Source organism: Anopheles stephensi, chromosome 2 (assembly GCF_013141755.1).
Source record: "Anopheles stephensi strain Indian chromosome 2, UCI_ANSTEP_V1.0, whole genome shotgun sequence".
NCBI classification, from domain to species: domain Eukaryota; kingdom Metazoa; phylum Arthropoda; class Insecta; order Diptera; family Culicidae; genus Anopheles; species Anopheles stephensi.
The window spans coordinates 19484286-19511574 of NC_050202.1; the positions used below are offsets into that span (position 1 = coordinate 19484286).

Genomic DNA, 27289 nt, shown 5'->3' on the forward strand with positions numbered 1-27289 from the left:
AATGTTCCCCGGGCTCATGGCGGTGTAAATTCGTACCGAGCTTTTGCGCAAATATTAGGTTGTTTGTTGAATTTAAGCACTGGCGCTGGCAGCACTCCACACAGTCAGTTATCACCAATGTTGCGCTTCGCCTCATTTCGTTGTAGTACGTTGAACTTTGCCAGCCGTAAAAAAACGCAGTTAATTGAACGGTGTTCCTTGTGGAAAATCCCGACCATTGGTGGACGAAGGTTGCGAGAGAAACCGGCTTTCACTCGCAACATTGTTATCTTGAAGCATGGAGTGAGGCATATATATAAAGCCGCCAAGGGGCGGGTGGAATGCGTGCGTTCTGCGCCTCCATTCTCGCTGAAAGCTTTAAGGTTGTAAATATCCATTTATACTGACATTCATAAATTCCAAAGCGGCCCAAATCCGTGCCACCGAGCGCCGTCTGCGGTGCTTTCGTGTGCTCAGCAAATATGTTTCGAGAGCAAAATAAAAACCGAAAAGCAGCGAATGAAAATCAGAGCATTGGGTTTCTTTTTTTTCGTAAAGGGCCCAAAAAATGGAGAACAGCAAGTATTTGGGACGCAATGGGTGAACAATTTCGGTCGATGCTGCCAAGTTGGTGAAAATAATTTTTCCATGCCAGTGAGGATAAAAAGGGAGGTACGAAAAAATTTATCCATCGAACACGGTGCAAAATATAGAAATGTTTAGTGTTTTATACCCGCACCGCACTTGGTTGAGAGTTTTTCGTGCCAATCGGTAAAAATTTTAGAGAGGAAAAGCTGTGGTGCGCTATCTGAGATTTAAGGGGGCCTCTCATAAATAATTGAACGCTTCGGTTTACATGTTACAGAAGAAAAACACGGCAACGGTGAACCAAAAATTCCAAAGTGCGAAAAACCGTCGATAAATTGGATTACCGGTAGTGATCCAAGATTAAATGTTGTTTTGCTAGGTAAGAGATGCTTGCTGCTGTTGATGATGGAGAGCCGTAGAAAAAATCGTGTTTAAGTAGAGCATTTTTGTGTAAGCTTCCAAGAACGAGCGATCACTTAAAACGTCACTTTTGACGCTTGAAAATTGAAAACAAAATTACTTTGTCTTATATATTTGGAAGACGGAAAAAAGATGAATCTAAGAAATAAAATTTCAATCACTCACAAACTGTGCTACCTTTAGCGCACGGTTGCATACTTGTAGGCGCTCAGTACGATCCCTTAGTGTGCTCGCGCATAAAAATGATGATAAAGCATTATGCATTATGCATTCTTGAGCACAATGGAGGAAGAAAGGAATCACACGCACGCACACACACACACACACACACACACACACACACACACACACATACACCCAAGAATAATGAAGATGGCTCGTTCTGTACTGCACCTGATACAAGACGTTTCGGAGCAAATGGAACCTGTTTTTTCCTCCTCTTCTACCCGTTGATATAAAGGAGAAAACTTCATTCGTCTTCTTGCGTCGTAGATAATGAGAAACTGTCTCAACGAAAAGCGTCCACTTTGCCTTTGGTGGACGCCCGTGTTTTGTTTGGCCGTTGCAATCTCATCACATCGCAGTAATGGCTTAACTGTGTTTCCACTTGTCTTGCAGATGGTACTGTCCACAGACAGAGCAGCGAACGTACGGTCGAGTGTCGTCGTGACGGTTACACCAGTGCACACCGACCAACACCGAGAACGATGTTTTGGAAGCTGCCCAGTACCAGCAAGCAGACATTGCCAAAACCTACGCTTTTCGTACCCAGGTTGAGCGGGCAAATAAAAAGGAACAGGAAAAAAAAACATAAATCTAACTTTATTTTCTGCTCAGGGTCGGACGGTATGGTTGCAAATCAAAATGTGTGTGAGTGAGTGAGGCGTTGGAAAGGGAACATTGTCTTACATATTTCGTTACTTGCTGATGTAAACATGTTTTAGTTGAGTATCACAAAAGAGGAATGAGGAATGTCTTAACATTACTATGGAAATTTGCGCCTAAAGTTAGATTATTCGCGGTACATACTATTTTCTATGATGTTTCGTACACGGAGTGTTTTAATTTATTATCAATTTAGTTAAAGCAGGTTTGACAAATATCAAGATTGGAAGTCCATCAGCTTTTTGCCAGGTTTTTCTTGGTATTTTTTTTACTTCTAAAATTAATTCCTTCTCACAATATAGGGTGTAATTTAAATCACAGCACTAGAAATCGTTCAAAATATTCAAGAATGGTTGTCTTTAGACCCTTAATTATATCAAAGGGATTAGTTAAAGTTATAGAATAAAGAAAAATCATATGAAATGTTCAATAACTAGTTGCTATCACGAAGGGACTGGTATTGAATCCCATCCAGATCTTCGACTCGTGCAAGTATAATCAAGACTGAGTATAATCAAGTAAACGAAGCAAGAAATGGAAGACCAAGGCCTCTCGAGGTTGTAAAGCCAAAAAAGACTATGAAGAAGAAGAAGTAATAGGAAAATGTGGATGAAAATTGATCAAAGCTAATATTTTACAGCAAACACTAAGAACATTAAACAGTCCTCGCATTTTAAATGCTTGCCCCTATAATTAGATTATCCGCAGCACAAAATATTTGCTCTAACGTTTTTCGATCGATGTTGTTTATTTTAAAATGATTTATTTTTGGACTTGAATCTGTAATGCATAACAATATAAAATTCATACTTAAAAAATGAAGCTGTGACGTTTACCACAAGACAAAAGGCACAATGCTTGCCAACAAGCGATACGAGCTAAAAAAGCGATAATTGTTTTTGGCAATTATTCCTGTCATAAATTTGCTCCTTGAGTGCTCACATCGCCCGAAACAATCGTCGGCACAAATTAAAATTAACTCGACAGGTATCCTCGTTCTAGCAGTTCTAATTGACAGCAGCAGATTCATTTCAACCCATTTTAACACATCACCATTTGGTTTAACGGACGGCTCGAATTGTTAAATTGGTCGATTTCATCGTCAGAATAACGACCACCAACCGAGTGCTCCTGCTGAGAAACCACTCCACTCCCTCCGCACAACACCGGGTGAAGAAAATTACATTAAAATTGAGTATCATCTCTCAGAAAACTTTCTCACCTATGAGCTATAACGCCCGTACTACCCTTGTGGGAAAGTAAGCGTCTGCTTCCTTAGCTCAGTTGTGGTTTGCTGTGATGTGTGGCGATGAATGAAGAACGTGTGGTAAATATTTGAACAGCTCAGTAATAGTTCGACGAGCGAGCGATTATCATTGATGCTTGGCAATGGAAGCGTAATTTAGCAGCGCAGGATGGTACCATTTCAAATCATTTTCGATAGTCTATTTCGATTTTTCCTTCCCCCACAAACTCAAAGCGCCAAGATAAGCGTGGGAAAATTCCTGAGCCGAACCCGCCGTTACGTTCGAGACCGCAATTAGAACTAATTTATCGAAATAAAATCGTTCGGAAATGGTTATGAAAATTGATGATGGCTTTTGTTGCCATACTTTTCGGGTCCGTGTCGGTACACTCATTAGCAAAACCAAAACATACAATTAAACAGCTCCGGCTCACTGCTTTGCCAACAGGATCACTTTACAATCTTCGATCGGTTTGGTGTTTGGAAGGAATTAATGATTTTTTAATGACTACGCGGGTGAAGCCGAAAATCGGGAAGTGTTGCTTCCGCACGCGCTTTTATGAAACGAGCTGGAAAAGCGGGTGAGGATGACCACTGTTTGTTTACTTGTAGCTGCCCATTTGCCGAAGGGAAGCGCTATTTATAGATGGGTCCCTGCTGACGCAATCAAAACTACTGCCCCGAAGGCGTCTAAACATCAACCGGGCGGTGTACACGATGGGGCGACGAGATTTATTCAATTATTTGTGTTTACATTAGCTTTCCCCCGTTCAGCCGCTCACGCTTCCGTGCAGAGAATGAAGTTGTTTGTAGAAGTAAAAAAAAAAACAAATTTGCCTCAGAAATTTGAACTCAATATACTCTTCCGACTGTCCGCAAATCAGGGCCAGCGGCAGTATGTACTCGACCGGTCTGTAATGTGAATCCATTCGAAAAAGGCAGACGAAGACCTTGGTGGACGAAACTCAAACATTGGACGTGCCAAACGATGCGTAACATTGGCATCGAGTGCGAGTAGAAGAGATCGGCATGGAGCAGCGTGTGGGAATCAAAATTGACCGGCAAATAGGCAACATTTGAATGTCCCAAGAGTCACGTATATTCTGTTTGCCCTGGGACTCGTACGGGATGATTCCACCGCCGGACAACACTTCCTACTGAGAAGACTGGGAAAGCAAAAGGTTTTAGCCGTAATTTGATCGTTGCAGTCGAAAAAAAGGGTCCAGCAGAAATGAAAGTGAAATTCTCAAGAAAGCTCCCAACAGCTTCGGGTTGCTACTGTGCAATGTGATCTGAGGAGGGAAAAAAGTCAAAACCCGAGTGGAGCCAACACACTCTGCGTGGCGCGTTCCGTGTACAGTTACGGTGCAGGAATCGTTCAAGCATCGATTTCCGTTTGATGTTAAACGATGCGCATCGATGGGTGGTGGTACAATTGGGGCAGGATGGAAAAATTCCAAATGGTGTCATTTTCAAACTTGACGCTGTAAATGATGATTTTATTTTTAAAGTAGAGAGGTAAATTCCTGGTTCAATCGTAAGGTAGGAAGGGTGTCATGTGTCGAACCATTCGCCTGAAATTGTTACTGGATCGGTAGTCAACACTTTGGAAGCCTGCCGTTGGCAGGGCAAAGGTTTTTGCAGGAGAAGAAGCATCAATATTAACGACAGGGAAGGATAGAGCCCTAAGGACTGATCGTTTCGAGGGGGAAAAAAATCGAACAGAACTGAATCACGTGAACTGGGTCATTGATTTTTCTGGTGAACTAACTGAAGAAGCTTGAAGTATAAATGGAGCCTATGAAACCTATATTCCTTTAATTAAGATTGTTATCAATGATTAAGGAATAATATCGTTAGGTAAAACGCCTGCAAGTATGCAAACAATAATACGGATTACTAATGCGGAATTAATTTTAACCAAGGTATAGTTTGAAATATTCACTGAGAGCATTTGTTCAACAGAATCTTACCAATAAGATTATAAATAACTGTATGCGTCTTAATTGAACTGTAGTCTGAATATAAATAATTGTAGCACTGGATATTTTACTCATCGGACGAATCAACAGATATGAGATGAGAATCTTGAAGCTCATGATGATCATATAAAAAGGAATTTCTCCCACAAAACTCATCTCATCGTTTGTATTAGTCCTCGTTAAACAATAATATTCTCTTTATTACTTTATTTTTTGAATATGTCAATATGGGTCGTTGATTGATAAGGTAGGCGCAATGCTCAATAACACGTTGAATGCATCTTATGGTTTACGAAACTTGTATAACATTTTTCCCTTTTTAAATGAGTTTTTAAGCCAAAATTCTTAGCTCAAATCTTTGCAGGATACATTACAATTAACAAACGAAGCCTCTAAGCGAAATCATTTAAAATTTTAAGTTTTATTGCATACTTTTAGGCGCATACTGGTATAAAAACATAATTTGCACTGAAAAAAAGTTCTGCAACTAAATTGATTAACTAAACGAAGTAAGTTTATCAAACTATTTTTGCAAAAAAAAACTAAAACATTTTAAAAATAATTGCCCAAAAATACAGCTGATAAGCTCCTCATTGTTGCCAATAAAAGAAGAGTTCCAAACCCTCAACTCGCCACACCGCGCTTCGAAGAAAAGATTAATCTAATCAATTATACATTTCCCAAGAACCCATCGGTATCCACTGTTAAAGTGGATCGATTAAAACTTTTGCCACCGGTCCAGTCCGGTGCTAGCGCGCTTATTGTTTCAAGATTTTGGCGTACGAGCACAACCCGATCCCGGCCCGTAAATGCACACGACATTTCCATCTTTCAGCCATCGCACAAAGGCATCGATTTGTTCGGAAAAACCCCACCCGATTGGAACCACAAAAGCCACCAGTAACGACACTATCGGCTAACTTGCCGGTGCTGAAAGACGGGGGAGTTCGTCTTGTAACACGGTATCAGGGAAAGTTTAACACACGGTGCGCCAGAGAATGACAATGGCTGACGGGTTGTAAGACGGGGTTTCCGGTGCAAATGCTGCAAGTACGACGAGTGGACGAGCGCGTATGTAACCAATCTTGGTGTTAATTTTCCGGTTCGTCGAATTGTAACCGGATTGTCAATAGTGTCACAACGAAGGAAATCGAGGACTCGAGCACACAGTTCGATACGGCGACGAGATAACAGGACGCGATATGAATAGTGGAAAATAGGGAAACCACAGCGCTCTGTATGTGTGTGTGTGCGGTTTCGATGGATCCGATACCGATAATAGCTGGCATATGAATTATTTAGCCATATTGTCTACGTCTGTCTGAATGTGACACGGTCTGCCAGTCGGAGTGTTGGTGGTGTCGTCCGGTAGTGGATCGGTAATCCGACCAACACGAGCTGATTTGTGTTTAAAGAGCCAAGAGCTGGAGCTTGTTTAAACTTCTCGCTCCAAGAAATGTCGTTTGTTTAATGGCTCTTTAAGTGTACTTTGACTTGTTTGGTTAGTTGGTAACTTGAGCCGAAGAAATTGCGCTCAATCGCGATCTGTCCATTACCTTTTCCGGCAGCCTTGTTTGGTGATGCACCCTTGCTGCCAGCATTCTTCTGCTGCACGGCCGGGCTCGCGTGCTTGCTGGCCCCCTTCTCGGGGTCACCGGCCGGAGTTTTGTTGCAATCCTCCGCCATATTGCTTACGGCACTCTTGACACCCACTTTACGGCTATCGGTTGCTTACGGTTCACACAAACCCCTCGCTTACGCTCACTCACTTACAGAACACACTCACTTTGACACTGATCACCTTTCGAAGAGGTGCGATCACTCGTATCAAGAACCTTCCTTCGGGGTGTTATCTTTCGGGGGGAGGAAATCTTTAAACACACGAACACTTACAATAAGTACACACAAATGGGATGCAGGTGGTAGTTTTCGGTTTTGCACACAAAGCTGTAACGGAGATGCAGAAATGAATCATTCGTATTGGCACTGGATTGCTGATTTTTCCCTTCGAACATTTGTGGCCTGGAAAATCGCCAACTCTCTAAGGGTTTTTATCCTTCACCTAGACATACAGCGTTCACCTGTTTTAAGCATTCATCACTCTGCCCGGATAGAAATCACTTCTGCACGCAGCATGATATAATCTTTCACAAACACAACCACTGTCAACCACTTGTTTCGATTCAAATTCCATGTAGTACATTGTCCCTGCTTGCTTTTTCCGACTAAAATCATAACATCACAGCACGTAGCACAGAAAGCAAATTAAAGAAAAAGCAAGAGGAAAACTATCCTGCTGTCGATCCTGCTCGATCCGATGTTGTGCACGATCTATTACAATTCCGCGACCAGCCACGAACAGCCTGCACCGATTTGCCAGTGACCGCGAAAAATTAGAACATAACGACACAACGCAGCAAAGAAACGGATTTGCGATCTTCCCTTTCGAATTTTAAATGAAGCGAGCGAGCGAAAGAGAGAGTGCGAGTGTGAGAAGAAGTTTTCCGCCACGTTCGGTGGGTGATTTTGCTGTTTCATTACGCCCCGGTCATGAAACGTGACCCTCACCTGTTTCCAAGTTTTCAAAATAGACACATATGTCCGAGGAATCGGTCCGTCCGGCCGGTAACGATCGTAACGGTTGGATTTGAAAATAAAATAAGAAGAGAAAACCAGCCGCCCCTATCCGGTGGTGGTGGTGGTTTTGTGCAGAAACACGCGTATGATTAGCGGATGACACGACAGGCACATTTTATAATTCATAAAAATAATTCACGATCCTATAATAGCGAGGATCCCCAGAAGGGATCCAGAACGGTAAAGGAAAAACGGTGGGTAAAGACGATTGCCAAAAATTCTTACCCCAAAATTTTTCCTTTTAGCACGAGGTGAAGAGAACGTTGAATTTCCCACTCGGCTGATGAGACAAATTTCAATCTCATTCGACGGGTTTGTAGGTGTTTGATAAAGGTAGGGGTTGTAAAGGTTTGATTTGAGGGAAGAAATTCAAAATTGAATACACATATTTTTATGATTTTAAGGAAATGATTTTACAGGGTTTTACGGATTGAACTCAACACTGTTGCCATTAATTTTTATTAAACTTTTATTTATAATTGGTGATAACGATAAAAACCTTCTATATGAAAACGCCAAGAAAATGCTTTTTAATTGTACCCATTACATCCCGATAAGCTGGATCTTTGTTAATATTTTTAACTTGAGTAATTTTTCAGTAGTTCTCATTTGCAACATAACCTGAATCAAACTATTGACAAACCTTGCTCAAAATATATTTTACTTAAATACAGGGTTTTTAGTTGATAAGGCAATAGCATCCATTTTTATGGCATGTCCTTTCAGCGCTCGGGTAAGTACGTGCAAGTTCAACGGCTACTATGAGAATATCATCTGAGGACATCACAATAAAAGGTATTTGATTTCTCTGTCATTTGAAACCGTTTCTCTATCAACTAGCTTTGTTTGCCATTCCATCTTAGAAGCCTGCCATACATGCTATTGCTATTGTCTTATCAACTTAAAACTCCTGTAAATATGAGACAAACAAAAAAAATCGTGAGGATCATCCTGCAACGACTCAAGTCCAAAATGCCATCTCAGATCTCTGACACCATTCCTTCAAACACCGAAAAAAAAACAATCTCAAATTTCACAACATCTCTTCAATTTCTTATCACCACTACAGCATTGTAGTGGTGATCCAAGTGTACTGCTCCTCACACAAAAAAAGTTATTTTTAAAATAAATTTGTCAAGAAGAATTTCTGATGTGAAATTGATAGACTTAAAACGAAAAAATACATCGCAAAACTCGTACATCGTTCGCGTGCCAAAAATCGTTCGCTATGCTCAAAATGCTTCCTTTTTTCCCAGTTTGATTGTTATTTTAAACTCTTCTTTTTTTGAACCCGGTTTAGGCTCACCGTTTGGGGTTCAAATTTATTTCACCCCTATTTTCACCACCTGAACCGCGGGATGAGACCCTAACGCGATCGAGCCGAACCAACCCCCATGATGGATGGGTTAGGTGAAGTTGAGCGAAAAGCGGCGAGGGTGTTCCCAAGCCCTCCCAAGCGAATACGGTTCTGCGCTAAACATGCACTCGCCACATGACACCCAACCGGTACACGATCGGTGTGGATTTATGGCTTCAGGAGCCGGTTTTGCTTGCTGACGAGAGGGCGAGCGCGAGGTTAGCTGATTTGCCCTAGCCCAGAGCTCGCGGTTAAGCTGGCGAAGACGAGCGCGACAATCGTATCGACCGCCACACGCTCCGTGATGATGTGTGCTGGTGCGTACGGGCAGAATGATTTATTTATTTATTTGCTCATTTATTTATTTATTTACTTTTCCATTTATTTAGCAGCGCGCATCCGTTCAACGGGACGGGGACGGAAAATTCGCAACCATTCTCCGGTCTAGGCCCGATCTATGTTTGCCGTACGCTTCAGCGTGTGTGTGAGGGTTTTTGGTGTGGAAACCCAGTATTTGGAGACAGTTTTACCACAACCTTCAGCCATAGTTTGCCGAGGCTTCTAAAAGCTACCAACGTGCCAACACGAAAATTGTTCTCACGGGCAAAATGCTTATGCCGCGAAGAAGAACATTTTTACCCCATAGGGTTTGGGGAAAACCTCAAGGAAAATGAGATGCTTGCACACCCGGATAAGTTTTAAAACTCCATTCATGCACAAAATCATTCCCATCCGTCCAACATAGCATTATCACAAGGGGCACCCATAAGTGGTCGCCTTCGCCAAACTTCAAAGCCTCCAGTGCAGGTGTGACGGAATCATTCGATTGATTTGCCACACCAACACTCGAACCACCTCCGAAATGGAGAAAATTCCCACGAAAAGTTGTCCTTCATCAACGGCGCTTGACGATCTGTATCAAAAGGCGTACGACATGACCTTTAGCTGTCCTTCACTCTTGTCTCTCTCTCTCTCACTCTCTCTCTCGCGCGCGCCCACCGGAACATCACATCTGCTACTGCTGCTCAACACTTCCCGGAACTAGCACTCGAGCAAATAGACTACAACAACGAATCACTGTACGCACCCAGAAATTCCGGAGCATGAATTTTGCACCGACACACTACTTGAACTATTCCAAGAAAGGTGCAAACAACCCTGGAACTCATTACGTGTACCGAAACGTTGATGAAAAATTCCCCGAGTGCTCGGTGGAGAATGTAGCTACTCGATGGCCCTCCCCCACTTCACTCGGTCTAGTGGAAAACTCACTCCCGAAAACAACTTGTGATTTAAAATTTCGCAACCGTTTCACAACAAACGGGCACGATTGTTGAGACGGTACTGAAATTGGTTTGGTGAAAAATGGCGAGAGACTGTTGAGCGGCAGACACATTTTAATTGGAAAAAGCTTCTGAACGATCGTCACACACACCTTGGCTGCATTATCACTTAGCGAAACAACAGTGTACTGATCAATCTAAAGACGCACACACACACACACATATGCGCTCGTTCGCTCGTTCATGATGAGATGACCATCAAATGTGTGAGGGTTACGGGAACGAGTCACAATCAATACGATATTTGCCAGCTCAAGCTTTTATTTGCATTCTTCTCTGGTGATGTGTACTACCACGTGTGATGCTACGGTGCTGTGACATTGTGGATGGAGCCATTCGGACACAGCTCGTTGAAATGTATCTTGACGACCGCTAACAATACCACTGAGAATGCATTTTCCCACGGAACGGTTGGAAGAAAAACCTTACACTTGGCCCCGGGTTCCACGGCTGTTCCAGAAGCGGTGGAATGGTGTGTGACATGAAAATGAATGCTTGGTTTGCTGTTTGCTTAAGGTTTGATTTATGATCTTACGTGCAGCTTGCTGTTTTTGTTACATATAAATTTGCAAAAACACATATTTTTTTACTAGTTCCCGTGTTAGTGTATTTATCAAAATCACTGAAAACTTCTATTATTAGTGTGAATCTTTTGTCTTTCAATTATGCTAGGAACCAAATGGAAGATTCTCAATCGGGCTTCGTTACAATTTATAAATAACATTTTTAAAATACAATAGAGCGATAACCACAGGGCCGGTAGATGCGGCAGCGGCACTGGTTTGCACACGGCAGGACCGGGGTTCAAATCTCATCCTGATCGTTCCTCCATACTGAGGACTGTACTATCCAACTATGCGGTATCAATAAGTCTAGTAAGCCAAAAATGGCAGACATAACCTTAAGAGATCGTTAGGCCAGTAAAGAAGAAGAAGAAGAATAAAAGGGATATTTTACGAATGTATAAGTAAATGTAGCGGTTCAAAGCAGTATTTTCAGCAAATCTAGTGCTGATATCGTGCAATAATCTCAAGCCTTTCCGAAGGCGAAGTAATGGAATTCTCCATTATCGGATAGAAAAAGATGGCAAACTTACTGAGGAAAAGGTATTCATCCATATGGCATCCTGGTTGATGTGAATGACCGTTTGTGTTACTGAAGCTAATAACAAAATCAAATGGGCCTCGGGCTTACTCTCCAGTGAGCTATTGGTTTGAGATATTCGAGAGTGTTATTTTGCAATGTTTTCCAACTAAAAAGAAACAGATATACCTGGCATACCTAGAAGCATTCTTCTAGGTTTTTTTTTTTTTTCATACAACGTACTTTCATCCAATGTCGTCGTACGTAGAACTCCCTATTCTGCTACGGTTAAATCAAGTTACAGGAAGCCAGAAGAAGGAGACGATTGAGTGAACCATCGTAGTTTAATGATTAGCTTTCTTAGATATCCTTGATAGAAAGTTTTCATTCATGGTTGTTCCTTGAACCTCTATTCCAAGAAATTGATTTTCCTATTTCATGCACCACGAAGCAGTAGTCTCTGACAGTAGTGACTAGACCTTTGATGTATCTAGTCTAGCGAACGGCTATCTATGACCGAGAGAGATGTAAAGGAACAACACTTCCCATTACGTTTAGTTATTTTTCCTGTTTTGGATATAAATCTTAGATTTGTTTATAAAAGCTCTCTAAATGCTAATCTGAGGATCAATATATCTTACAAATGTTTAAATACAAAAAAAAGTTAAAATACCTACACCTTCACACCGCAAGACCGGAGTTCAAATCCCATCCAGACCACCACGCCGTGTGCAGGGCTGGCTATCCTACTACGGGTAAAATCAAGTCACAGAGAGCCAGAAATGGCAGGCCGGGACCTCCCGAGTTTGTAGTGCCAAAGAAGAAGAACTTAGTTTAATGAAATATTCTAATCTTTTTTCTAAGAAAACCCCATTGTTTTGTCTTAAAACATTTCGTAATTGATTATCAGCTTATGCTTATCATTTCATGTAGCTAATATCCCTTAAAATTAAACTCCTCAGTATGTTTCTTTATATATCTAATTTGTCACAAAACCATCTAGTTTTGAGTATCTTGTATTACTTATAAACAAAACTAGTAAAATATTAAGAACATCAATTAAACGAGCATTTCAAACTGCCGATTAACACAAATCATTTAATGAACAAAAAACCTTAAAATCAGTCAAATCAAACAGTGACGCTCCACCGGATAAAGTTTCAGCCGAAAATTGGATCGCCGGATCGGGGCGCCAAAAGCGAAACCGAAACTCATTAAAATGAGAATTAAATGGTTTCGCCCCAGGTATATAAAGCTCATTCACTTACGCCTCACTGTGCAAATCGAAGCAAATGAGGCCAATCCCCAGAGCCTGGATCCTCCCCCCCTCCTGCCCGATTTTCTCATCTCATTTTTATTTCCTTTCCCCACTCTTCTCTGGTGTTTCTGAGTAAGTGTGATAAAAATGGGCAAAAGATATAAGAGAACAGTTTATATGCATATTTGCAAGTATGAACTAGTTCAGGCCTTTAATACTACAACGCGTCCTGCAAGAAAAGAAAGAAATTTCGCGTCCCTTATTCAGTTTTTAACAAATTTTCCCCAACCTCTCAATCTCTCCCGCACGAAACACAGACGAGTAGTTTGCAAGATTTCCAACCTACGTATATCGCTTTTCCTAGACCGTTTCGACCCACTTCATTTTGCGCTTTTGTTTTCTTGTCACATCGTTTTTAATTTTTTTCCCCCACTCTTTCTAGTGCTTTATACAATTTCATTTCCGCTTTCCGGTTTCAATGATGGTGAATGCAAATAAAATATGAAGCTCACCTCAACCGGAAACCGGTTCTATTTCGGGCGCGCCATGGCTACCGGAATTTGCCCCGCGTCGTCCGTCGAAACGAACCGGCTTTGCGCTACGGAAAGTTCTACCAGTTGGAAGTTTTATTTCGGCCCACACATAACTGGTGTGCTGAGAACATAAGTGAAGGAAAAACTTTTTGGACTTGATCTTGTTTTGCGCAAAACTTTCGGGCAAAGCAATTTCGGGGAAGCTCTAGTTTGACAGTGTGTGTGTGTGCTGAAGATTCTGTTCTTGGCCGTTTGTTTCTTGCACCTAGGCCGGCTTCGATGTCGTCATCCGGCGTGAAGTGAGCCTTTGGTGGGACGTGAGCTGAGTGAGTAATTAAATTAATGTGATCCACGAATAGCGCTCGGTCCGGTGGAGATGAGTGTTTTCTACGGCGAGAGAAAAAAAGCCGCTTCTAAATTCATGCGAAGGATGATGGTTTTGTAATAAGTATATATAGTGTGCACCGAACCGGGCGTCATAATTATTGGTTATATCAGACGCGGTTGGTTTGACATTAACCTTCATTTCGCGAGCAGTAAGCAGAGTCTAGCCTGAATGTTTTGTTGTAGCCAATTTTCGGCTGGAACTTTACCGTGAGTGGCGCTGCACCTGACGTGAGGAAATAAAACTTTCCTAATTGGTCTCAAGTACAGGCGTCCACCATTAACCAATACGTGGGAAATTGGACTATCGTTGACTGTTTTCATCAGAACCGAAATTCTTTCCAAACTAGAACTCCCTAGAGCGAATATGAACGAGGTTGTTCCCTCCAAGGGAACAATTCCCTCACAAAAAAAAACAAAGAATTAACGGTCAACGAGCATGATCGCACCCGGGACTGGCGAACCATTGGAGCAGTGAACATTTTATAGCACAGTTTGGTCGGAAATTATCCTCTCCTCGCATTACGCTGCTGGTAGTATAAAATTCGGAAGCGGTTGTGTAATAAAAACCAGACCTCATCGGCGCCATCCTGGAGTGCCGGAAACACCCACCCAGTGCAGCTCAACTCTGTTTGAACGCGGGAAGTCACATTACTTTTTTCAATTCCTGATGTGGGGTGGCACTTTTTTGAGGAAGAGTTAAACAGAACCGAGCCATTGGTGGAACTTGATATGGTGGGCTGCGCCAACATAAATGAGCTAAAGTGGGCAATATATCCAAAATTCTTGGAATGTGGTGCGCTTGTGGTCCAGGGACGTCACCAAGTCGCGAACTGTCCTGCATGAAGCTACCAGGCGCCATATAAAGTGATACTTTGACCATAATTTCAACTTTAAACGAACTAGAACTAGCTTCTGTTCCAGCGCAATTAACAACTTTAGGCAAGAGTAACAACCCTGTGCACTTAACTTGATCTGACACACTAAAACCCGTGACGGGTTGCCTTTGCCGTACCAGCTGACCAAATTCATTATATAAATAGGGCCATCTTCTCACCATCGGCACTACGTGGTCACTACGCTAATCGGATTGCACCGGAACAACAAAGCGAGCCCTATTCCTGGGACGTTGCGGCCATCTTGGATGGCCTGCTATACCCGGGTTGAAACCTCATACAGAAAGGCCAATCATTTACGGTGCCGGTAAGTACGCGCTACACTCACCCCCACGTGTGTGTGTGTGTGTGTGTCACCGGCTGTCAATTAATGGCTGATGACCGTGGTGTGGCAGTCTTCTGCACCACTGCACCCGCCAGCGCTCGATGTGCACCCGTTCCGTTCACGGCTACGCACGGACGCGTTACGCAACACTGTTTTTGGAGGGTGTGAGCGCATTTTCGATGCCCGTCAGCCATGGCCTGTCTGCCGGTGACATTGGGACAGCACCGTGTCCGATTGTGAAGACGGCAACCAACGAAGATAGCAGGAAGTTGCCGAGTTTGGCAAGAATAGCTCACACTATGCAGAACGGCTATCTTGCTCTTGCTTGCTTGCTTCAACTGCTTTTCTGCCGGAAAAGCGCACACAGCTGTGTACACACCGGAACACCGGAAAAGGAATTGAACGGTGCGAAGAAGCAGTGTGCACGTGTTTTGTGCTTACGGGTTTGCCGCACAGGACAGGGATTATCCGATCCGGGGCCGGTACTGGTATTGTGCAACGACCCAGTTTCGAGCGACGATTCGTAGACGGTTGGTAGATAGCTGGGGAACGCTAGGTTGGCGGATAGGAGAGAGCGTAGAGCGAAGATACAATGAACAATATGGCAGTGTATCAACGAATGTGTTGCAAGGAGATTATTGTTTTAACTCCAATGAAATTGGCATATTAAATGTAAGCTTGCAATAGTGACAAAAAAACGGCATGATAATGCAATTTTATTAGGTCCTGTACAGAGAAATGAGAAGGGACTAAATGTTATATTTGGTAATGAGAACTTTACCGATCAACTTTGAAAAAATTCTCATGCTCATGTCATTAATAGAATAATTACTGTAAAATTCATTTCACACTGCTGCATAGCCTTAGGCTGGAGTACACAATGGAGTTGTGACTCCAACCTTATTCTGCAATACTTTAAAGTTTTTAACACATTTTTCCAACAAAATATATTCTTGTTTGTGACGCTCTTTGCCAACCAACTAGCAAATTGTTTGACAGAATGCGGCCTAAATTTATCAGATTTTCTAGCTCAGGTCGTCATAGACCCTTAGGCACTACTCATGATGCAGGACTGCCATTTTATAATAAATAGTCAGTTCTGCGTACTGAGAGGTGGTCTGGATGGTATTTGAATCACGGTCCTGCCGTGTGAAGACCGGCGTCGCTAACGCTTCAGCCACCGGACCGCCCTAGTACAAGAACTTATTCCGAGAAATATAGCTTAAATGACAACGAAGGTTAAGCTGATATAAATATTTAGACTCTACATCTCAGGGAGTTGAAGAGATTTTTGTTGGTAAGGTTTTCCCCGTTTGCAGTTGAGTAATATTGTATAATTTAGTTTTATTTTTAATATTGCCTTACGTACCATGGGCGGCCGGGTGATAGACGGCGAAATTCCATCCGGACCACCACTCCGCACGTAGGACTGACTATCCAGTTGCGATAAAAATAAAGTCACAGAAAGCCAGAAGAGGCCGAGACCGTTTTAGGTTGTAGACAGCACTGATATCAAGAATTATCTAAGCAAGTTTGCTACTTTAAAGATTAACTAACCTTAGATAAAAATCAGGAGAATAGAGTTAGACTCGAGTAAAAGAAATACAAATGCGCCCAACGAATCGAAAATAATTACACTAATTTTAATTGTAAAACCATGCGAGGTGGCTCTGCAGTAAAAGCTTTAATAATGAACGCCACCCTGACTAATTTATTTATTAGACATCTCCACCCTAAGAACACACGCAAATTAGTTTTCCATCTTCACACGGCAAATTAGTGCGGTTTCGAGTCATTTCACCGACATCCTTTTCCACCTAACCTGACCGCTTCTTGCTCAGTTTCTTTAGGCCATTTCCCTAAGAGCTTTTCCTGGTACATTCGCACCCTTGAGAAGCGGCTCCAGAATGGGGACGGGGAATCGCTTTTCCGGACAGGATTAGATTTGTCAAAAATATAAACCCCAACTTCTACGTTCTCGCATTTCACGGTCTCGCCTGATGTACCGATGCCATACGTACGCTAATAGAGTGTGCGTGACTCGTGCGCTCGGGTGAGTGGCACAAATTTATTGGCATTTCACTATTTGTAAAACAACCGACTCATTCTCAAGAAGTCACCCTTTGCACCAGGTTCACCGTGGATGGCTTGTGGCTCGTGGGGGGAGCAAAAGAAAACAAAAAAGAAGGCACGCCTCCTCTTGCTTTCTTTTACATTCCTTCGGGCTCTCAACCCATTTTTCACCGTCTTGGGTGATTATGTAAATCACCGGATTGCGGAACGATGAATGCCAAAAGCTGGTTGGGAAATTCACGTGAATCCTTTCCTATTTTTTTTCTTTGGCTCACCCGTGCATATCCGGATGCTTTAATCCGGATCGAAGCGATGTTGCCACTGGCGAAAAAACAAAGTGTTGATAGTCGATTTTTCATCGCATCCAATTCTAGCCAGCCCACAGCCAGCAAGCGCTTTTCCCGGGCAAAAGATGAGAAGAAAAACACCTCGGTGATTTTTTTTAGAGCCGGGTTTTGCTGAAAGGGAACAATCGACAAACATTTCCGGAACTTCCGTGGTTCCAGGTGTGCAGAATCTCCTGCCTGAATGGGCAGGTCACACCATCGTTTCGATGGCAGCTCTCGGAAGCTCTGGGAACCTCGGGGAAGGTCTGGTTTTATTTTTGGATCGAGTTCAAAACCGATTTTCGATGAGTTTGTCGATAGGGATGATGGTTTTCGGGAACTTCGGGGTCCGAAAATTGGATGCACAAAATGAGGCGGGTTATTTTTTGTTCGTTTCGTTCGTTGTCCTAGGTGGGAAACTCTCCAAGGGACTGATGAGTGGCACAAAACAAAAAAAGAGAAAGCCTGAGAGAGAGAGGTTGGTTGGTGGGGTTGGTTTTGCTACAAATCGTCCGTTTCGTTTGGATCGAGGCAGAATTCGATTAAATTCTTCTGATGACCAGCATCCACAGACGATGCGATGCCGCCACCCATCACGAGGTTCTAGCAGCGAGCGAGTATAATTTGAAAATTGAGCAGACGATTTTCGCATACATAAGCAGCTGCAATGTATCCAGTTTCTTGATGTGAGTGAGTTTGTGTAGCGAAAAGCTACAGAAGATACAGACGTGAACTATTTGCCCGATGAGAGTTGAAGTTCACAACTCAATCGAAAGAATTTTCATCATAAAGAAAGTCTTTCCTGGAGCTTCCGAAGTAGCTTGTCCGAGATCCAGAGATCCTGAACTTCCTAGTACTCCCTGGGACATACAATTTGGGATGAGCATGTTTTTTGTTCACGCAAGAGTTCCCGTTGTCGTAATACACTCCTAGAAACAGAGCACCAGACATAAACGCACCACTATCATCAACCAGATATAGATAGATTGTCTCCATGATGTCCAGTTGGCAGGGAGCAACAGCGAAAAAAAAAGACCCAAATATTCGTTCCACTCCGCTGGATGCAAAACATGTTCACTTCCCTTTCGATTCCCCTCCCGATTCCCCCGCCAGTTTGGCTGGACGAACACGAGTCCAGCGCCGTGTAGTATGCAAATTTTGCCATTTGTACCACAACTGGGTCGGACACAGTTACGGACACCACAGCTCAACCAACATAACAAAAAAAAAAAAGAGACACAACGGCGACATCTCGTCCACATCGACGTTAGCATGTGAGGATCACAACTCTACATTACAAAGTGTTCCACGGCGCGAAAAAGTACTGCCAGAGTTGGGTAAGCGAGGCAAAAAACCAGGAGCCCTCATTCGCCAGACATTTGGGAGTATCCAGAAACTGTTTCCTGTTTGGTCTCGTTTTTTTTTTTTGCTCGCTGTTCCCTGGTGTTTTCTCTGAGTTTGTATGTGTCCGGCAAGATACAGGCGCCAATAATTGTATCCTTCTACGAACCTCGTGTACGGTGAGCAATCAGGATGATGATAAGCTTGCGTTTGCAACCAGCGCAAAAGTGGCAAGATGTCCGTAAGTCTCAAGTGAGTGACGATACTCCAGACGATGTCCAATGCTTAGTGTGATCAGGACTCTCAGGACTGTATCATTTACAGAAAATGGTAGAAAACGGAGAGGAAGAAAAAAAACGCTCACAGCTGGAACATTTCCAGCCACACTAGCGTAACGTGAACGTCTGCTCGCCATCCCCGATGTCTGCGGAACCGAGATGCGGATGACGTCGAGTGGTGCTCGATTTCGTTGATTGTGTGATCGTGAAAATTGAAATTCAAATCAAATTTTGCTCTTCCCTTCCCGGAGCCCATTCTCCTCGACGAACGTCATGATCCGCGTTTGACGTCGTCACTCATATCGTTTCACCCTTTTTAAGCTGATTCTTTCGTCAACCGGGTCAGCGCTTAGGTTAGGAATAGTTTTGCAAGACATCTTTCTGATGAACGATTGGGATGAGCTTCGTGGGGAGGCAAAAAAAAAAACTGTCCCAACAAGATACGCTTTACCCGAAGGAGAGCACGGAAGATATCATTACACGCGCAAAAATGTTTGCAAAAACTCAATTCTCCGCTGCGATAATGTGATTCGTTGTGTTGCAAAATCTTTCACCACTTTGCCACCGTGTAGAAAGGTGAAGCAGCGGATGAACGGACGACCTGGCGTACGCAGCTGCCTCTACTCCCGAGCTCATCGCCACAACCTGAACGACCTGATGCGCCCTCCCGGTCGCAAGTCTTTGGCTGATAAAATATTGAAGTGGTAATTGGATTGCTGCTGGAGCGTAACCTGGCGCATGTGACAAATTTAAACGTCAACGGTAGAGGTGGCTGTGCGCCTGACGGTGGTACGTGTGAAACGTGAAATAAATTTAAACCGATCACAATTTTCGGAGAGATAAATTGTCGGTGCGAAAGTCTCAAATTTATGTGTCTCGAGCCGAGTGTGAAAAGCCGTGCAACAGGAATGAAGAGGGCGTTCTGTTGGACAATGTGAGCCGCTACTGCGTGTGTGTGAGTGTGCATGTGGATGGAAGAAGCAATAGCTCGCCCACCATTAATGCCCATTATTTACCACATTATAGTATGAAGTGGCATTTGAATGTGTTTCTCTCTCGGTGCGTGAAGGTTGGTTTTGGGAAAAGTGATAAAAAAAAAAGTTTTAAATTGACTTCATGTAAGGGTGCACAACTTTATCCATTTGTTGATTAATAACGCTGATTGCTCGTTGCTCGGTAGCGGGAGCATTTGTATAAAGATAAACACGAAAGAGGAGTATAAATTTGCTAACTTTCACAATAGCACAAATTGTGTTACAAGAAGCACATTAAAAAAGTTTTGTGGCAGAAATATAATAAAAAATTTTTAGCTTCTGCTTGATTCCAAAAAATCATATTTAAATATGTTCATATAAGAAAATAAAAATAAATTTAATTATAAAAAAAAATCAGGAAAAAGCCCTACTCAAATAAAGTTGATGATTTTTAAAGTACTGTAAAAAACATAAAAACGGGAATATGTGTTTTAAAATATGGCTCAAAAAAGTTTATAAGCTCAAAATGTTTACTCAAAATAAAAAAATTAAAATACTTACAGTAAAGACCAATAAAAAAATTAAGACGAAAATAACAAAAGTATCACACAAAACGAAATATATGTTCAAAATAATAAAAACAAAAAATAAATAAATAAATAAAAAATATTATTTACTAATATTTTTTTTATTTTACTGAACAAAATGAAACATCAAACGAACAAAATTAAACTAACAAAGAAGACCTAGCTCTCTTTTGAAATTATAGTCCCATACACTAATCCTGCGCCATCCGCAACTAATTGCGCAACCGTATGGGTGTGTCCCGTTTAGTTCAGTTACAGTGGGTGTTCTATCTTTTGTGTAATTTATCTACGACTCACACACACACACACAAATAAAAAGGTAGACAAACATGAATGAAATGTTGTTCATGCTTTTGTTTGCCCAAACATTCTTGTCAATCTCAATAATAAAGGTTGCCTTGTTTGCTTTCATCACTTCTTCGGAAAGTGTACTCTTCTTGGTAAACGAACCGTGATTTTCGGAACGCGCGTACCACTAACTGACAGCTGTCAGAATGTGTTTCTTTTGTAAAGGTTTTGTGTCCATTAAACAACCTGGTGAAATCTGCTGCGGTAGGTTATCTTCTAGCTAGTATCATGATGAAGAAACGTTACATGCGTTACGCGTTCACATGCAGTAACGCATCGACTGTGTAGCACTGAGAGCAAGTAGCACGTGAGAGCAGTAACCAGTAAAGGAAGCGGCGTAACGTGTATACAGAGCGAGCATGAGATGAAAAAAAAAATCATGGGAAGGTTCCATCACCAACCATCCTGCGCCAATGGGGGAAGAGTTTTCGGTTCAAAACCGTCCCCGGAGCTACACAGCGTCACATGGGCTGCAGAAGCCGTTCGTGAAAGGAAAACGCAGTAAAAACAGAGCAAACGCGGCAAGCTCTCGGGCTGTAGCGCCGGGCTCGGTTGGGGCTTTTTTCCTCCCGCCCCAGCTGTGTGTGTGACGGTATGGGTGTGAGCGTAGCTGGACGGGATGCTGAGAGCAGCATCCCAGAGCGGCAACGTAGCGAGACGTCGAGAGCCTTGGAGTCAAGTTTTTATGGTATTTGTGCACCCCATTACTAGCTCGCATCGGTCGCACACTGTTTCGCACGCACACATACAAACGCACGCTCGGAATCTCACAAGGATGTAAGAAAGAGAGAGAGAGGGAGAGAGATCCAACACACCCTCACACACGGTCAAGTGTGAGCACAGTCCATAACTGAGCACATTTTTCCCATAAATATTCCCTCTATTTACAACCATTCACATTCCTTTCGGTCCGGCAGATTTGGTGGAATATTTGTATGATAATTTAGGACGGTGTAAGCCCATCTTCACCATTGAACCCGCTTGCAAGTGTGGTTAAGTGGCTGAAAGGGGTTTTGATTCTTTGGGGCTCGTTACATCAGCCCTGCCATAAGCCCAGCAAGCATCAGCTGCATCCTGTTATCGAAACGGATCCTTCACTTGGCACTCGGCGCTACTTAACATGCCTCCAACACACATACATACATACACATTCACACGTCCTGTTTTTCATCCAAATCTACCAAACGTGTGTGTGTGCGTGTGTGTGTTTTTCTCTTCACAAAACGCTGAATAGCAACCGCATCCATCCACAGCTGCAAATCTGTGTCAAGTAAACATCCGCGCGAAGAATGTCGGTTTGTGATGTCGGTGGAACCACGGAACGGTTTCGCTGCACACTTCAGTTAATGGAAAATCCACCACCATTGAGAAGAGCGCGATTGACAACGGTACGAAACAAACCAAGAAGCAGCAAAAAAAAAACCCCATCCACACACACACACACTGTTCCTATTTCTTATGAACTGTCAATCGATGGAACGCTCCATAGTGAATGCTTGACAGGGAAATGTATCGCGTGACGGGTCGTTTGACAGCTTCCCACAAACACTTTGGTGAATGAACTATTTTTACACACGGAACTCTAATGTCTCTTCTAGCAGGATATTGCTGGCCAGAGGATTAAGGTCGTAGTGTTCTTGATCGGTTTTTCGTTTTCGGGAAAGCTGTTTTCCGACTGGGCCTATTCAATGTAGGCGAGGTCACGTACGCCTCTTCGCAAGTTAGTGAGCCTTGTTGTCCCTACAGTCTTGTAGCTTGGCTTTAAGAGAAACTCTTCTCAATCACCATACTTTAGGTTGAATATCTCTATCGAACGTGCAATCCTTGATTAATCTGTTTACTACGTAGTTCACCGAGAGATAACAAAAACACACAACATCACATCACAAGCTTGCAAACCTGGGTGTGGGAACACAGCACACGGACACACGTACAGTGAGACGCACACACACGCAAACACGCACAAACGCACGCACGCACGGGAAAATGTCCTGAGCTTCACGCCAAAGCAGCTCGTCACCACGACGGAACCACCTTACGGGACACACAGGCCAATGGGGCAGCCTCTAGCAGCCCTAACAGTACTAGCGGACCCTGCGATGGTGACGTCAGTGCTCCAACTGAGCAGATCTGGACTGATGCGGTTCCCCAGAAGCCTACCGACCGACAGCAGTAGGGCAGAGACTAGCACAACAGCAAATCGGGGCACAGCATCCACAGCATCCGTTTGGGGCGCTGAGCACACGACGACTAGGACAACACACAACGGCTACGGACACGGCACACCGGAGAGTACGAACACTGCGCACGGCAAAGCGAGCCAGCAGTACGGCATCGGGCCACGGGATGAAAGAGGACAAAAAGTGGGCAAAAGCAAGGCATCCTGAATCCTAGATATCGAGCTGTTCCGCTTTCCGGCAGCCAACCGGAGTGTGTGGATGTGTTTGTAACGAGCAGATATCATTGCGGCTGTGTGTGTGCGTGTGCGTGTATCACCCCGTTTGCCTGGGGATAGAGCTTCTCACCTCATCAGCAACATCCGCTGCGCCATGTGGAGTGTGCTCTTTTGTTGTAGAAGTGGAACATTTCTATCACGTTGAGCAGTGTACGGTACCGGGCGTCTCCACCACCAGGTGGCTCCAACGGATCCGCAAACGTAGTCCACCGCAGGTGCTGAGTGAATCCTTACCAGCATCCTGAACCAGAGTTTTGGAGAGTGATATTTTTAGTGAACCAAAAAAAAACGGAACAGGATAAAACGTGGAAACTCTCTAGCGGGAGCAAGCTCAGCACTGTGGAGATCGATTTCCTCTCGGTCACCAACACAAAAGCAAGGGAAGAAGAAGTAGAGGAAGAAGAGGACAAGAGCAGACTTAAGCTGTGTGGAGAACATGTTAATGCTGTTTTTGTACCCAGGTCAACGAAATTGGTGACGGCGGTGTATGTTGCTCCTCAAAGCGCTAGGGCAGCTTCGAACAAACGACGAGATGACACCACGATGACGGGTGTTTTTTTTTGGGGGGGGGGGGGGAAGATGGTGTTTGACGCTTTGGCTTTAGTTGTCTTCGATCTGTTTACAGTGGTAAACGTACTCCGGTGCAGCGTATACGCATCCGGAGCATTGTGTGAGGGATGCCGGAAAAGTCTCATGTCAAAATTAAGGAGCTTTAGAAACATTAGATAAGAATTCTCTTTAGTATTAACAGCAAGATTTGAGTATAAAATCTCATGTCTAGATACTCGATGAAACTTAAATAATTTTATTTAAAAATATTAAAAGAAATATTTCTGATCATCAACTCAAAATCTCAACGCAAAATCCTTCCAAAAAACCTTCAGCCATTGTGCGTTGGATGCTGCAAAACATCCCCAGGTTAAATGTGCTGCCTTCCACTACTACACGATCCTGCTGAGGGTTCGGTGTGCCATTATCAAAAGTTGCTGAGCGGGCTAATACGAAAAATAAGGTCAAACGCATACAAACGAGCAAGCGAACAACAAAGGAGGTTCGCACATTTTCTCTCTCGCAATTCTCCCTCCCTGTTTTTCTCGGTTCTGTACAAAGAGGGGTGAAAAATGTGCCTCAATTTCCCCTAACTGGTGAGAGAATTGTATTCCCTCCACCCAGATGTAAGCCAAATGTAAGGGGAGCGAGAGAGTCCATTCGACGGCCGTTCAATTTCCCCACCCTTCAGAAAGGAGGAACACATGCCCGAAGCCCGACAAATGTGCACAATCGGCTTTCGGTTTTGCAAGGTTCGGGTGGGTTCTTTGGCAGTGTCAGTTCTAGCTTTTTCCCCCCTTGCACTAGAACCGTTGGGCCTAGGACATGGGAAAACTCACACACCCTGTCGTTGAGTGAACCGGTCAGAGGAGAGGGGGGGAGAAGTTGAAGAGTGTCGGGCAATGGCAAAAATCCTGCCCCATCATTGAAGGTCATCGGTGCAAAAATAAAAACTACTGATGGTGATGTGGTATTGTTATGCTGGTCTCTTTTAAGCTTCCTCTTTTTGTTTCGCTTTGATAAGGCGAACATAAATGAACGCATCGTAACGACTTACTACGGAAATGAGTGGATAATTATTTGACGAATAGAACCGTGAAGCACCGGCTCGGGGTAAGTAGCATGAGCGAAAGGTTACGGGCATTAATCCGCATCGTTACGAGCACTTTAATTGGTACAGACATTTTTAATGGGTAGAAAAGTGAGTGCTTTCTGTTATTGCGGTAATAAAGAGGAATGCTGGTGAGTTTTTTTTTGTAACGAAAAGGGTATCCTCTTCATGTAGTCCGAGATCGGTTAGAGAAGATAAGAAAAGGGACTTTTCCGTTTTCCACCCGAATTGTGATGAGCATTTATAAAACGGAAAGGAAATAGGGTTCAGTAAACGCTATATTTTAGATAATCCTTCCCTTCAATCAATCACCCGGGCGAAGGTAGAAGGAACCGGTCTGCTCAGCTCGCTCAAAACCCGATTGGCCTCCAAAACCTAGTTTGGCATGCAGCAATAATACCAGCGCGGATTACAAAACATGAGACAATAAACAAGGATCAACCGCCGATGAGAGCTTAAGGCTTGGCGCAAAAGGACACGCGGCTCCCGGTTGTGGCTGGACGTAAGGCATTTCCGGTACGCAACCAACCAAGCGCAACCCGGGCACGACCGAAGGCACGAGTGTGACCACTCCAGTTGCCCTTCTCAAAGTGTCAAACCCAGGAGGTTCTTGAACGGTTTCGGAAGTCGGGTTTGCGTTAGTGCGCAGGTCCACACGCTAAAGTGCTGCTGGCTGGAGCACCTGCGAACGCGGGAGAAAAGCGCGCTTTTTTGTGAAAGCGTTTCAACTTCTCCTTCGTCGATGGTAGTTGAGTTGGTAGGAGAGCGTAAGGAACACTGACGGAAAATGGAACGAATCAATGTGTGACTGTATTTGTGTGTGGAGAGAGAGACTGAGAGCGAAGTGAGATATTGGCCGAGGTTCAGTGTGATAACACACAGGACAACATTGAACGTGGTGAGCATGAGATATGACTAAGAAAAGTTAGTATTTGTGTATTTGTAAAATAAGCACTAAAAGAAGAGACTTTGAACTTGAGAGAGGCCATTATACAGAAGAGAAGGATAGAGACATATCAAGGCTCTGAAAGGAACGAAAGAGAGCAAACGTTATTGCTTCCTTGCGAAACGGAAACATGTGGTGAGTAAGGTCGTATGCAAGTAAAAGCAGACCGATAGCAGCTGCTTCAATGTGGCGCAAATACGACGGCACACTAACACATAGGCAGAGGATAAATACGCGGATGAACTTGAGAATGAATTTTTAACCGAGGCAACTCCGCCAATGAATGATTCCAAAGGTCGTCGCGATAAAGGGTACAAACAGGGTAACGGTACTTAGATGCTTTCTTAAGCTGCGAGAAGATTATGCACGATCGGTATGAGTTTCGGAGTGTGATGAAGTGAGCAATTGACAGTGACACTGATGTGGCACGAGTTGTGCAACTCAAATGAAAGAGTTGCTTTTTTTTAAAGTATTTGTTTTGCTTTTTAAATAAATAATTACATGTGCATTGTGACTTATTTGGTGACTGAAAATTGTCAATTTGGGTTCAAGTATAAATTAGAAAACTCTATGTTACTTATTTTACAAATATTTTTCAATCAATCATATTTTAAATAGTTGTATTGTTTGTAAAAATATAATATTCAATTACCAAAGATAAAGTTCATATTCCAATGGAGACGCCTGGTCATTCATCGCTTAATGATGGAGACGCATGGTGGTTCATAAAAGAAACAACAGTTACCATTATGTTATTTCTAAAATCCTAACAAAAAGGGCTCAGAACCAAGCACAAATCCTCACCAGCCGATAGTTGGTGCGAGCAATCCCAGTAACGTATTAGATTTTACACGTCGATTTGCGTGAGATGCTATCATTATGAGCGAGTACCAAGAGTAGGAAAACAAGCACCGGGAAATCCTGCCAAATTCTTCTGCTAGAGCTTTTTTTTCTTTTTCGTTCCCTTTTTGAGCACCGTTTTGCTCTGATTGTGGAATCTTGCAGCAAACCCACTCACAACGAAGAAAAACTTAAGACCTCACACCACGCCATTTTGACTTATTCCCCGGGGTGCCTTTACAGCCGAACAAACGAAGTCGAAAGGCGAACTAAATAATGAACTGGCAGCCGTGCCTGGGCCCCCCTAACGATCACGAATGAGGCCAGCCGGAGCAGACTGGTGGTAGCATTATTGTACCGATTCTAAGAGGAACTAGCTATTACTATAGGCTGAACGTGTAAAAAAAAGGAGAGCCCCCGAGAAGGTATGAAAGGATGAAAGGATAATACAACTGGATGGTAGTAAGTGACCTACTAAACGTACCGTTCTGCACTCGCTTCACACACACACACTCGCGGCACAGCGTAAGGAAGCAAAAAAGCGA

General features: G+C 43.3%; 1 protein-coding gene across 12 annotated transcripts in view; it reads right to left on the reverse strand.

Annotated features, from left to right (window-relative positions):
• LOC118503536 (solute carrier family 12 member 4) overlaps positions 1-27289 on the reverse strand; it is a 144249-nt gene that overhangs the window by 64189 nt on the left and 52771 nt on the right. For 2 of the 12 annotated variants that reach the window (XM_036036932.1, XM_036036922.1), the window contains exons 1-2: positions 22743-23091; positions 6657-7047 (exon numbers count right to left, since the gene is read on the reverse strand). The exons of 4 other annotated variants lie outside the window; for them this stretch is intronic. In XM_036036932.1, coding sequence (XP_035892825.1) covers positions 6657-6786 — 130 coding nt within the window. In that variant the 5' untranslated portion in view covers positions 6787-7047; positions 22743-23091. Of the gene's footprint in view, positions 1-6656; positions 7048-7162; positions 7459-22742; positions 23096-27289 lie in introns of those variants that run through there. 6 more of the 12 variants (XM_036036926.1, XM_036036924.1, XM_036036929.1 and 3 more) reach the window with 6 other exon arrangements.